The 13,053-nt window shown below is 42.3% G+C and overlaps 1 protein-coding gene across 1 annotated transcript; it reads left to right on the forward strand.

Moving 5' to 3' along the window:
• The first annotated feature begins 440 nt into the window (after window positions 1–440).
• On the forward strand, window positions 441–4,068 carry LOC124688539 (mitochondrial phosphate carrier protein 3, mitochondrial-like). Its single transcript, XM_047222204.1, has 6 exons — window positions 441–839; window positions 1,949–2,310; window positions 2,409–2,452; window positions 3,195–3,409; window positions 3,507–3,631; window positions 3,718–4,068. The coding sequence occupies exons 1-6, from the start codon at window positions 528–530 to the stop codon at window positions 3,776–3,778; spliced, it is 1,119 nt and encodes a 372-aa protein (XP_047078160.1). The 5' UTR covers window positions 441–527; the 3' UTR covers window positions 3,779–4,068.
• The last annotated feature ends 8,985 nt before the right edge of the window (window positions 4,069–13,053 follow it).

Below are 13,053 nucleotides of genomic sequence, written 5' to 3' on the forward strand. Positions count from 1 at the left end.
TGAGCATGAGGCGCGCGGCTCCTGCCGTCGGGGAGAAATTTCAGACCCGTGGGCGGGCGGAACAATGCCCGTTTTGAAGTAGAATATCCACATGCATATTCTGTCACGCCTCGTAACGCCATTCATCAGTCCACATTTTACACTACGATGCAAAGAAAGCAAGTCATAATTTGCCTAGCAGACGCAAAATAGGCAAACTTTTCATCCGCCTTTCCTTTTGAAAACGGACAGCATTTTCCCAGCTCTGAAACGGAAACTTTGCATCCGTGCGTACCATCCACGCCCAACACTCCAATCACCTACCGCAAACCGAAACAGACACTGACCGCGGGCCACACGCTCCGCGGGCCCCACGCCCAGCGAGCCCAACGAATAACCCTAATTAACAACAACTGGCCTCCCCCCTCGATATATTCCCCCAGCACCTCGCCACTCTCCTCAACAAATCCCACGCCAGCGGAGAGCGCTCAGAAAGCACCGCCGCCAACGCCCGCGAATCCCAGCCCGGATCTCCCGGCCCGGCGGCGATGGCGCTCTCCGACCTCTCCCGCGAGTCGCTCCTCCCCAGCTTCCTCTACTCCGCCTCCCCCTTCACCGCCGCATCACGCCTCGCCTCCTCCGCCTCCTCCTACCAGGCCGCGGCCCCGGCTCCCCCCGCCCCCGCCTTCGGCGGCGGCGCCGCACGCGGAGGCAAGCCCTTCTCGCTGAACTCCCCCAACGAGAAGATCGAGATGTACTCTCCAGCCTTCTACGCCGCCTGCACCGCCGGGGGGATCGCCAGCTGCGGGCTCACCCACATGGCCGTCACCCCGCTCGACCTCGTCAAGTGCAACATGCAGGTAAACCTCTAGATCTGCAACCTCCGCGCCTCTAGGCCTCTACCTCGCAAGGTTTCCGCGTAGATCTGGCCTTGTCCCGTCGGTCCCATGCGTCGGAACATGGGGGATTTCGATCTCCCTCCTGTAGGGAAGGCGTTGCCCGATCTGGGCGCGTAAATCTAGCCTCTGCTCCGCTTCCCCGTGCATTTAGTTTCGGGCCTGGTTATTATTACGATTTGCATCTCGTTCTGTTTCCCGGTACGGATTTTGTTAGTCCAGATGCGCTGGTTGCTCATTGCGTTGGTGGGCTAGGACTAGTACATGCTAGCAGTTGAGTGAATTGCACATCTCGTTTAGTACATGCTAGCAGTTGAGTGAATTGCAATTTTTTTTTTTGCGAATGAGTGAATTGCAATCCCGCTAGTCACATTTTTATGCGTTTGCTAGTTTGTTTGAATAAGCGCCCTGTTATTTCAGTCACTTGGCCGTTTCATGTGCTCCTTCCATCGGTGCTATCTGATTGTCTCACAAATTGTATCCATGAGTGTACAATTCTTCTCCTTTTACTTAGGTCTATATTATTGCTCTGAAGCCCAACCATAATCTGTGCCAGTTTGAAGTTAATTTCAAGTCTAAGAGTGAAGGAGTTGTGATATACCTGTGATCACATCTATATGTACTGCATGCCTTTTGTTCCTGGAGTGATGCTTTACATTGTTCAACATTTGCCCCTTTAGCAGTTGAGCAGTCCCATCATTCAAGTTGAATCCCAACTGCGGGCAATTATACAATTTGTGCAAGTCGCATCACTTTGAAGTTTAGCAACTTGGTACATGGTGCGTATGCATCTTGTGGTGAATGTGGATGATTTGCTTATTACCATTTCTTTCTTCACATTACCATTGTACATTTAGCTGCCATCTACTATGATCATAGATGTACTGTTTGAGTTGGTTAGGTTTCGTAATCAGTAGTGCTGTACATTCTTATTTGCAGTTGATGCTAGGTTTTTGGATGTTACTGCCTGAGTTGGTCAGGGTTCGTAATCAGTAGTGCTGTACATTCTTATTTGCACTTGATGCTAGGTTTGAATTATTTTAGTCATAACACATTTCTAAAAATTGTTTCAGATCAACCCAGAGAAATACAAGAGCATCTCATCTGGGTTTGGTGTGCTGCTAAAGGAGCAAGGAGCAAGGGGATTCTTCAGGGGATGGGTGCCTACCTTGCTTGGTTACAGTGCCCAGGGGGCCTGCAAGTTTGGGTTCTACGAGTTCTTCAAGAAGACCTACTCAGACATGGCTGGGCCTGAGAATGCCATCAAGTACAAGACCCTGATCTACCTTGCAGGGTCAGCTTCTGCTGAGCTGATTGCTGATGTCGCTCTCTGCCCCATGGAGGCTGTCAAGGTCCGTGTGCAGACACAACCTGGATTTGCTCGTGGGTTGAGTGATGGACTCCCCAAGTTCATCAAGGCTGAGGGTGCTGCTGGGTAAGTAATTATCTACCAACTGTCTTAAAAGCTTAATGATTTTGCCACTTGTTTGCTGATCATAGTCCCTAAAAACTTCTACTGGTTAATAATGGCAGGCTTTACAAGGGAATTGTTCCGCTCTGGGGTCGCCAGATTCCTTGTAAGTGCTCCTCTTGCCATTCTGTTGTATTCTATTCTATGAGCATTGATTCTCACTCCTGTAGTTGCACAATTATGGCTTACTTTGGAACCAATTGGTCTAATACTGGTCCTTCCTGTGTATAAACTTGCTACTTTTTGTTTTGCATTGATAGTTATTTGTGATGGCCTGTTACTTTCTCTTCTCCAATGACCCTACTGCTATGAGTGAACTTACCCTTTTGTAGTCAACATTATGTGCATTGTTCACTGCATTGTTTTTTAAAGAAAGCTCCAGAGATTCACTCAATAGCTAAAATGGAAGTTTTGTTGCTGAAGTTTCAAAATTCAATTTCTCACTAAATTGAGGACAATGTTTGTCAGGCAGGACCTTTATTGTACGCCTGTATCCAGTCTTGTTACTTTTATGAAGTTTGCTTTATCTTGACCTGTTTGTAGCTTATGCATACTGATGTTAAGTGATGTAGAATTGTAGATTCCCAGCTAATCATTGATTAGTATTTGCTTCCTTCTCGTAGAAGTTGTCATTTGTGTGATAATTTTAATTAGCAGGTGTAGTCATGTAGATCACATGGTATCTAGATATAATTTAAGTAACTCATGAGGCTGATCATAAAATGTGTAATGTGGCATGTGTAAGCAATGACTTCATTCGGTGGTTGTATTTATATGCTTTGATCTTCTGTAGTTGTTTATAATGTGATGATGTATTCATTCATTACATACTTCAATATTTTTTTCAGACACCATGATGAAGTTTGCTTCCTTCGAGACCATCGTTGAACTCATCTACAAGCACGCTGTTCCAGTTCCAAAATCTGAGTGCAGCAAGTCTTTCCAGTTGGGTATCAGCTTTGCTGGTGGCTACATCGCTGGTGTCTTCTGTGCCATTGTTTCTCATCCAGCTGACAACTTGGTCTCTTTCCTCAACAATGCTAAGGGTGCTACAATGGGAGATGTAAGCATGTTCTCTCCAGTACCCCATATTGAGAGTTCTGATCCTCTTTTTAATCACTGAATAACTTGCTAACTTGATTTTATCATTAAATCTGCAGGCTGTTAAACAGATTGGTGTTCTGGGCCTCTTCACCAGAGGGCTTCCCCTTCGCATTGTCATGATCGGTACTCTTACTGGTGCCCAGTGGGGAATTTACGACGCCTTCAAGGTCATGGTTGGACTGTAAGTATCTCATCCTCTATACTGAATTACTGATTCATCGCTATATACTGGTCGACTAACGATTGGTAATCCGTTGTTTTTCCCAGTCCAACTACCGGTGGTGTTGCACCAGTTCCTGCAGCAGAGGAAGGGAAAGCCATTGCTTGATATTTTCTGCTACGATGATGACGATGTGTTGTTGGATATCATATCGGTGGTTGGGATTGTATCAGTTTAGTTGCGCCAAATGTTTTATTCTTGTAGCAGATGATCATTGTGTCATCATTTTGATGAGAGGAAACTCATTAAGCAGGCCTAGTAGCTCTTTTTTGCCGCCCTCCCCCGGAAGTTTGATTTTGACACAAATAAGTATTAGGACAGCAAGGGTGTTAGAGAGCAGGTTTTGCCATCATCGCCTGTTCTGAGGAATACTCTACTTACACATTGTTGTTTACCTCCTATTTATGCTGTCGAATTTGTGGAATGCCAGCTTCTGAAATGCAATGTTTCGTGCTGGCGCAAGTATATTTATATACTAGCAGTACTTGTTATTTTTTGTTGTTGCTTGCAAACCCCTTTCGTATTGTGCATGATGTCTCCCTGTTCCTTGTTTGACGTGTGCAGCTCGTTGATGTAACGTCTGATCCTGTGTCAAGTGGTAGTTCTAAAAATTTACAAGCTCACTTATCGCTGTGTTGTGTAGTCTGATCGGGGAAGCAGTAGATCTGGGCCACATGGCAGTATATTATAGTAGCAGCGCGAAGTGTTGGTGAGAATTGTCTGTTCTTGTGCGATGCCTGTAGAATTATGCCAATATTTCTGTCATACAGTGATACGGTTTGGTCAGCATACTATGTGCAATGGAATCATTTGCATTGGAACAGACTGAATCTCAATTCTGACCAAGGTCCATCTGCACATAATCCGTTATGGGATATTCTCTAGAGATTGGAGGTACCGAGCGAAGTGAAGATTTTCATTTGAAAAGCTCTACATGGGATAGTTCCCGGATATGCCATACTTGCAAATAGACATGTTCCGGTGTCTTGGCAATGCCCGATCTGTGCTGAAGGTGCAGAAGATATTAGACATATTTTGTTCTGTTGCAATAGAGCAAGGAAGTCTGGCAGGCTTTGGGTTTGAAGGAAACAATCGAGACTTTCTTGGTAGACAGGTCGGGATCCTTCATTTTGGAAGAAATACTTCACAGTGATATCTAGGTGCCTGCCGTTTGGTAACTTACCTGATGCAACGACGACAGAAGCTATTGCATTGCAGAAAGGGATGCGGCTGATTGAAGATTTGGGATGTGCTCCAGTGATAGTTGAATCGGATTCGCTGGAAATTTTCCAAGATTTTAATGGAGCCCGCGAAAATTGGAGCCCTTACTCAGTAACTCATCTATCCTAGCTGATTGCTTCCAAAGGTCTCAAAGGATCTCGGTTCAACATTGCTCAAGGGAGGCTAATATTGTGGCGCATAATTTAGCTAGAGTTGCTTTTGATTCAAAAGCTGCTATTTTTTGGGACTTCGATCCCCTTAGTTTTATAATTCCTTTTGTAATGAACGATGTATCCTTGTTTTGTTTGAGATGAAATAAAGCGCGCCGCATAGCTTTTCCTGAAAAGAACAACCAATTTTGAGAGTTCCCCATAATATAACCCCCTTACTGTATTTTCAGATGCATCTCCACGCACAAGAAAGATTCATGCAACTGAATCTAAATTTAAGCCGGATGCACGTGCAACAGATGCAGCTCCCCTGATGAAATGGAACTCCATAGTATAATCCCCGCAAGTTGGCTCGTTATTCCTTTCCAGCTTTCAGGACGACTAAACCCATTGAACCTGCACGGTCGCGCGAACAAGCGCCGCCGTCGCCGACGACTCCAGAAGCTCTTGGAGCGGTTTCCTAGCGTACGAGCTCCAGTATGTAGCGACTGATCCCTAAGCGTAGTCTGGGCCTCTGGGGCCGGCGCCGCCGCGAGAGGAGAGCTGGCGTGCGTGTTTGCATCAGGCATGACGCCGGCGCCCACCCGCGGCCGCCTGCCAGGACTATAGGGGCCGTTTTGTTTTTCTCGTTTTCTGGCTTGTATGCAAACGCGTAGGGGCCGTGGATCAAAAGAAAGTCGTGCCTTGAGCTCTTGTTAAAGTAAGGCTGCTCATAGTGGGGAGTAACATAAGGTGGTGTCATGCATAAGTTACTAGTTCATGTTACTACCTTCATAGTGAAAAGTAACTTAGAGATGGTATCATGCAAAGTCACATTTATTAGTTTGTAGACTCATTTTATCTTGGGGTGTGTGATGTTATGGTAACATAGCTAGTTACCACCTCCCTCTCTTTCTTCATTTATTGCTATGCCATGTCACCAAAACACCTTGAAATATGTGAGGTTACTACCTAAGTTACTCCCACTATGAGCAGTCTAAGCACACCTCTCGTTAAAATACTCCCTACTCATTGGCATGTGAAGGAGATCGCCCGGCCGACCTCGCCTCCAACCGGCAATCATCGAGATCGATTTGATTTATCCTCCCCCCAAGAGATGATAGCATATTTAAATTGAACGGACATGAACAGAGGAGCGAGGCTAACGAGTCTGCAAATGGGACAATAGTTTTGTGTTTGGTTTTAAGGAAACCCAGCGAAGTTGCCTTGTTTAAACTATGTTCTGTATTCTCCCACTGCGTTGTATTGGACAAATTCAATGTAGTATATGGCCAGGGTAGGCTGCCTAGCTGGTTTTGCTGGGCAGCGGCATATAGTATAATCGAAGAAGAATCCATCAAAAGCTTGTGAAGGGTTAGGGGCACTAAAATACATGAATGATTAGCAATGCCCGAGTCCGGGACATTATAGTTTTTTCTCCATACCATATAGCATGGCAAAGACTTCAAATTTGTGGGATTCAGGAAGTTGTAGTTCCATTGGATTTTGATCGGTGTGCAGGAAAATCTCACGACATATCGCCTCCAAAGCTGTCGGATCTCACTTAATCGAACATATGCAGTTGTTCAAACTTTTTTTTTGGTCCGTGGGTTGAAATAATCATGCAAAGCAGGCTCCATCATTTTATCCGCAACAAAAGAAGGCACGCAACATCATGGACACAAACCATTAAAAAGAAGTCATCCAGCATGAAAGCAAAAGAAAATTCAATACTACCTCCATCCCACCAAAAGTGTTTTAGATTTGTGGAAAGTTGAATGTATATCGACACTAAATAATGTGTGGATACATTCAACTTTCGACAAATCTAAGACACTTTTGGTGGAACGGAGGGAGTATAAGAGATGTCTATGTAACATATGCAGAAGCACCTTTGCAATACCAAAGTAAAGCACTTGCAATGGAAAACCATAATAACTGCCACATATTAGATGTGCGCGTGCGATAAGAAATATGCAGGCTTGCACCATGTATGAACAATCTATGCAACATCAACAATCTCACACCTTGGTAGTCACAGATCTCGTCTCCCGGATCTCATTGGAGCCTTGGCACCACCGAATCTAGCAAGTGTGAACCCATCCAACCAAACCTTCTTTCTTGCACAAGCTCCGCGCATGCTTAACATTTAAGTTGTGTTCAAATTCAAGCTCCACGTCATGTCATGATTGTGATCTCACCATCCTCTTCCTCAGTAGATAAGTGGGGCCGACTTATAGACCAGGACAACCGCCTAAGGCAACAACTTATTTAACCTACTTTTTGTATTCAGGCACTGTGTTGTATTTGACAAAATCAATGCAGTTTATATATCCAGAATACGCATCCTAGTTGGTTTTGCTGGGCAATGACATTATTATAAGAAGAGTCCATCAAATTCTATTGAAGGGTTAGGAACACTAAAAATGCAAGAAAGATTAGCAACGCCGGAACCTGATCATAGCAAAGGAAAAAAGGTAGGAAAACGCGAAGTTGTACTTTCATAGGATTGTGGGACACACAAATCTTCAGACCTGTCGTCTCCTAGCCGTTAGATCCCACTTGATTGAGAAAATATCCACCATATGACCATTGCAACATGAAACTCTCGTATAAGTCATTTCCCCATACATATGCAAAGTCTTGCTAAAAATAGGACGCATCATTTTATCCCCGACAAAAAAGGTATGCAACATCATGGCAACAAATCATCGAAAACAAATGGTGCAACATAAAACCAAGAGTATTCAATATAAGAGATGTGTATGCAACATATGCGAAAACATCTTTCAGCTACAAAAGTAACACGGTTACATTGCCACATATCAGACGTGCGTGCAATAAGAAACACACCTTGCATTGTGTTCGAACAAACTATGAAACATCAACAACCCCATAACAATGATAGCCACTCATCTCGCCTCCCGTTGTCGACGGAGCTTTTGGCGCCACATGATCCAGCAAGTCTGAACCCATCGAACATGTCCCGCCTTCTTCCTCGAGCTAGACGTGCGGAGAACATCCAATTTGAGTCAAACTCAAGCTCCATGCCAGGTCATGTATGTGAGAGATCACCAACTTCCATCCATGTACGGTAGGGAAGCATGGCTAGCCTATATACGGGCAAACATGGCGACAGTGCCCACATAGTAAAAATGTGTATTAAACATAATTATTATTAGAAAATAATAATAGCCGACAAGAGTCTAGAGAATATGTAGAAATAACAAAAAAAGATCCAGTTTAGGAGTAAGTCAGCACCATAAACCAATGTATGTACCATGTAGAAACAAATTAATCTGGCAATCATCGGCGACTAGTCTAGTAAGGCTTCTAGTCTCTCTTCGACGCATCTCTTACATATTACACTAAAGTATATCTTTGCTAGAGCAATGTTAGTACCAAGTACAGATCAGACACATGTCACAAACATAATTACTGAACCTCCTATTACATATAAGACACATTTGACAACAAATTACAAGGACATGGCAATGATTTGGTAACAATATTCTCTTGATACTACTCTAGAATTTTCTATCATACCAAATCATAAACCAAAAATCCCTATCAAAATATTCTTTAGCATATGAATTAGAGATCTCTACCAAGATCGGTAAGATACATACATAAATATATATGCACTATATTCATGTAAGTGACACAAAAGGCACAAGGATTTTTCGTTTACTATTTTTTCCCGTATTTGAGAGGATTTATTTTGTTATCTTTCTATGGTGGTATGTACTAGAAAACTAATGTAAATTTTATTACAAATTCGGTTTAGATTAAGCATAACATGTGAGCTATGGCGGTGAATTAATAAAAATGAGATATAAACAACTTTGGAAGTTTAGTATAAATAATTGTATTTATTATGGCTCGTGGATTTCCTTAGAAAATAAGAATAATTTTTTTATCGTATTATTCACTTCTCTGTCCTAGAATCAGGTAGTTCCATTTGTTGCATAATCAGGTATGATAGTAGGATGTAACTTGAATTTTCGATGAATCATTAGAATTAGAAAATTGATGTACTTTATGTTTGGAGCACAATAAAGAAAATAAAAGTTTACCAAAGATGAGAATCAAATGATTGTGATGTTAATAATTTCCCATTAAAAATCATCGTAGTTTTCAGCGTTGTAGAACTATCAAAATCATAGACCATAGCTAGCTGTTGCAGAGATGTGGATTTATGTTTGAAGATTAATCAATATTTTAAATTTATGAAAAAACCATGTGTACTAAATTTATTGTTCGGTCCATTGACCAGTTTAATCCATGTACTTGTATCTGGTATGAAGAGGATGTGTGTGAGGACATCCTACGATTGAATCGCTTGACTTGAATCAATAAAAACTAGCGCAATGTTGCATGTGAATAAACTTAATTCTCTTACATCACAAAATCTCAGTTGCAAAGATTATGAGACTCACAGGTCAACATAAATCACAGTAGAGTTTGATAGTGTAGACTTTCTTTTTGTTGCAACTCACGTGCAATTTGAAAATTTTGCATTTGCAACCGGTGTGCTATTGCTAGGCGTGCGCGAAACACCACATATTCTAAGAGCATCTCTAGCAGATTTGTATATCGCCTAAATCTTTACATTTTCCGCGTATTTATGGTTCTGCGCGAAAAAACATGGTTAGGGTAGACACCGCAAATTCGACAAATCTGCAATTTTTTTTGCAGACATCGGCATTCACGACCTCCTTGCCCGCACAAAAGGCGATTCAAGGGGCCTTTGCAGGTCAATCCTCATCCTTGCGAGGCAGTGGCACGAAGGGAAAACACCCTCCCCTCCCTTCCCACGCATAGGTCGCCGCCGCAGATCCACCATCCGCGGCCGGATTCCCCCCTCACCGCGGCTCGCTTGCGCCACCATGGCCGCTCCAAACCCACCGGACCTGCCAAGCACCCTCGCGCCAGTCGAATCAACCACCACGGCCAACCCCGCAGCTCCATCCGTTGTCGCCGCCGCCTAGCTCTCGCTCGGTACCATGGCCGATTGATACATCTCACACGTATCTATAATTTTTGATACTCCATGCTTATTTTACACCAATTTCTATATGTTTTGTTTACACTTCGTTTCACTTTTATACATTTTCTGGAACTAACCTATTAACAAGATGCCACGGTGTTCCCTGTTTTCTGTTGTTTTGTATTTCAAAAAAGTTGTACAGGAAATATTCTCAAAATTGGACGAAACAAAAGCCAAAGTTCCTATTTTACCGAAATGAAGACGGAGTCCAGAGGAGAGATGAAGGGGCGCTAGGAGGCGTCCACACCAGGCCTGGGCGCGCCCCCTGGCCGCGCTTAGGGGTGGTGTGGCCCCCCGGGCACCCACCGATCTCGCCCTTCCACCTATATATTCACCTTCTCGGAAAAAACTTAAATACCTGAGCCTCCATCCACGAAAAGTTCCGTCGCGGCTGCCATCGCCGACCCTAGATGGGAGGGTTCAGAAGCTCTTCCCAGCACCCTGCCGGAGAGAGATCATCACCAGAGGCCTCTACATCGCCATGCTCGCCTCCAAAGTGATGCGTGAGTAGTTCATCCCTGGACTATGGGTCAATATCAGTAGCTAGATGGTTGTCTTCTCCAATTTGTACCTCATGTTTAGATCTTGTGAGCTTCCTATCATGATTAAGATCATCCTTATGTAATGCTACATGTTGTGTTTGCTGGGATCCGATGAATATTGAATAGTATGGTTGAGATTGATTATATATTTGTCATATGTTATTTGTGATCTTGCATGCTCTCCATTGCTAGTAGATGCTCTGGCCAAGTATGTACTTGTGACTCCACGAGGGAGTATTTATGTTCGATATTGGATTCATGCCTCTAGTAATCTGGAAGAGTGACAATAACACCTAAGGTTGTAGATGTGATGTTGCCACTAGGGTGAAAACAACAATGCTTTGTATAAGGATAATTTTATTGTTTACTTTACACACATTGCTTAATGCGATAATCCATTGCTTGCAACTTAATACTGAAAGGGGTGCAGACGCTAACCAGAAGGCGGATTATTATCATAGACACAGTTGGATTACGGTCTATGTATTATGTTGTAATGCCCAAATGAATCTCATAGTAACCATCTTGTCATGTATGGTCTTTATTCTGTCAATTGCCTAGCTGTAATTTGTTCACCCAACATGTTATTTATCTTTATGGAGAGACACCTCTACTGAACTGTGGACCTCAATCCTTTCTCTTACACTAATAAAATCATCCTGTTCTGTTTACTTACTGCACGCACTGTTCTCTTTAATTTCACTGCAAACAAACATCTCTTAACACTATACGGTTAATCCTTTGTTTTCAGCAAAACCGGTGAGAGACAACCTCACTGTAAGTTGGGGCAAACGTATTTTGGTTGTGTTGTGTGCAGGTTCCATGTTGTTGCTAACGCCGGTAGTGCGCCCTGCCACAAGTCAGCTAGCAACACCTTCAGAAGTCATTCCTTTCTTCTACTGGTCGATTAAACCTTGGTTTCTTACTGAGGAAAAACTTGCTACTATGCTCATCATACCTTCCTCTTGGGGTTCCCCAACGGTGTGCATCTGCGCAACATCAAGCTCTTTTTCTAGCGCTATTGCCGGGGAGAAAGATGATTTCTGCAAGGTGAGTCTCTATCTCGAGTCTCTTTACTTTGTTATAGTTTTTCTTAGTTTATTTTACTTTATCTTGTTTGCTTCATTATATTAGAAACATAAAAAATCAGTTTCTATTATAGCTTTTATTTCTGTTGTTCTATTTTAGTCTTGCTAGAATGCGTATTCCTGAAGTTGAGGTTCGTTCTTTTAAGCAACAAGGGGGAGAAAGTCTAAAAGATGCTTGGTATAGAATAAGTGATGCTCATTATAGATGTACTAAAAAAATTCTACCATGATCTTTCTTAGAAATTTTTATGTTGGTGTATCTCGCTAGAATAGGTACGTTTTGGATACTCTCACGGGGGGTAATTTTTTGGGTACCCCTGCTTTGGAAGCCTGCAATTTAATTGAAAACTTAGTAGGAATACCACCTACTAATGTTGTTAAAACTAAGATCACTTTAGAAGATGTTGTAAAAAATACTGAGCTCTTTAGAGAAAAGTTTGCTAAATTTCCTTGAGAATGCTAGCAAAATTAATGAATTCATAGAAAGTATCAATAAAAGAATCACCGCCTTAGAGGCTAGCAATCCTCATGATAATAGAAACCTTAGGATTGGTAAACTAGAGGAGGCTATGGAAACTTTAAGTTCAACTTTTTCTTCCCTTGGTTTGAAAAGGAGAAAGCTTTTGTGGGAAAAAAGCAAAAATCCATGTATGTTCCCAAGGTACCCAAACCAAAACCCCATAATATGTTTGAAATTGATAAATTTTTTAGTACAACTAAGAGTGATTTACATGTTGAATCATCTCAAGGGGTATCTAAAGTGCCTATTTTTACAAGTTGTATTTTAGAGGAAATGATTGATCTTGATGCTTCTTCACTTGAAATACTTGATGCAAACTTTTTTCTGCGCCTAGCTAAAAGGCGTTAAAGAAAAGCACTCTTTGGAGATAACCCATATTTTATTTCTGTAAATTTTTCTTTTATTGAGCCTTGGAAGTTGTTACCTCTGTAGCAACCTATTCTTATCATTTTTTTGTGCCAAGAATAGCCTCTAATTGGAAGAAGGTAAGATTTGGGGAAGTTGCTGTCCAGAAATTGATTCTGTGCTGTTACCAAAAAAAATCGTAGTCCCAGCAAGAACGTAATTTTGAGCTGATAATGTTTGAGCATATGCCCCGGGTTATTATATATCTTTTGTTAGTTTTGCACGTTTCGATCTGAGCAACATAGGATTTTCCAAAAAATCGATCTTTACAGGCTGTTCTGTTTTGACATATTTCTGCCACTATTTGCATTTGCCTCTTATTCTCTTTCTTTTTTAGTTCTTTTGAGAGAAAGAGTTTTTAAAAAAGTTGTTACAGTAGCTAATGTTTGAATGGATGTTTTATATATG

This window comes from Lolium rigidum, chromosome 2, assembly GCF_022539505.1.
Source record: "Lolium rigidum isolate FL_2022 chromosome 2, APGP_CSIRO_Lrig_0.1, whole genome shotgun sequence".
In the NCBI taxonomy this organism is placed as follows: Eukaryota; Viridiplantae; Streptophyta; class Magnoliopsida; order Poales; family Poaceae; genus Lolium; species Lolium rigidum.

Bases quoted from the DNA above. Each gene is read 5' to 3' on its own strand.
- LOC124688539 (XM_047222204.1), top strand. From the start codon at position 528: ATGGCGCTCTCCGACCTCTCCCGCGAGTCGCTCCTCCCCAGCTTCCTC. The intron at 840-1,948 runs GTAAACCTCTAG...AAATTGTTTCAG, and splicing joins TCGTCAAGTGCAACATGCAG to ATCAACCCAGAGAAATACAA. The intron at 2,453-3,194 runs GTAAGTGCTCCT...TATTTTTTTCAG, and splicing joins CTGGGGTCGCCAGATTCCTT to ACACCATGATGAAGTTTGCT.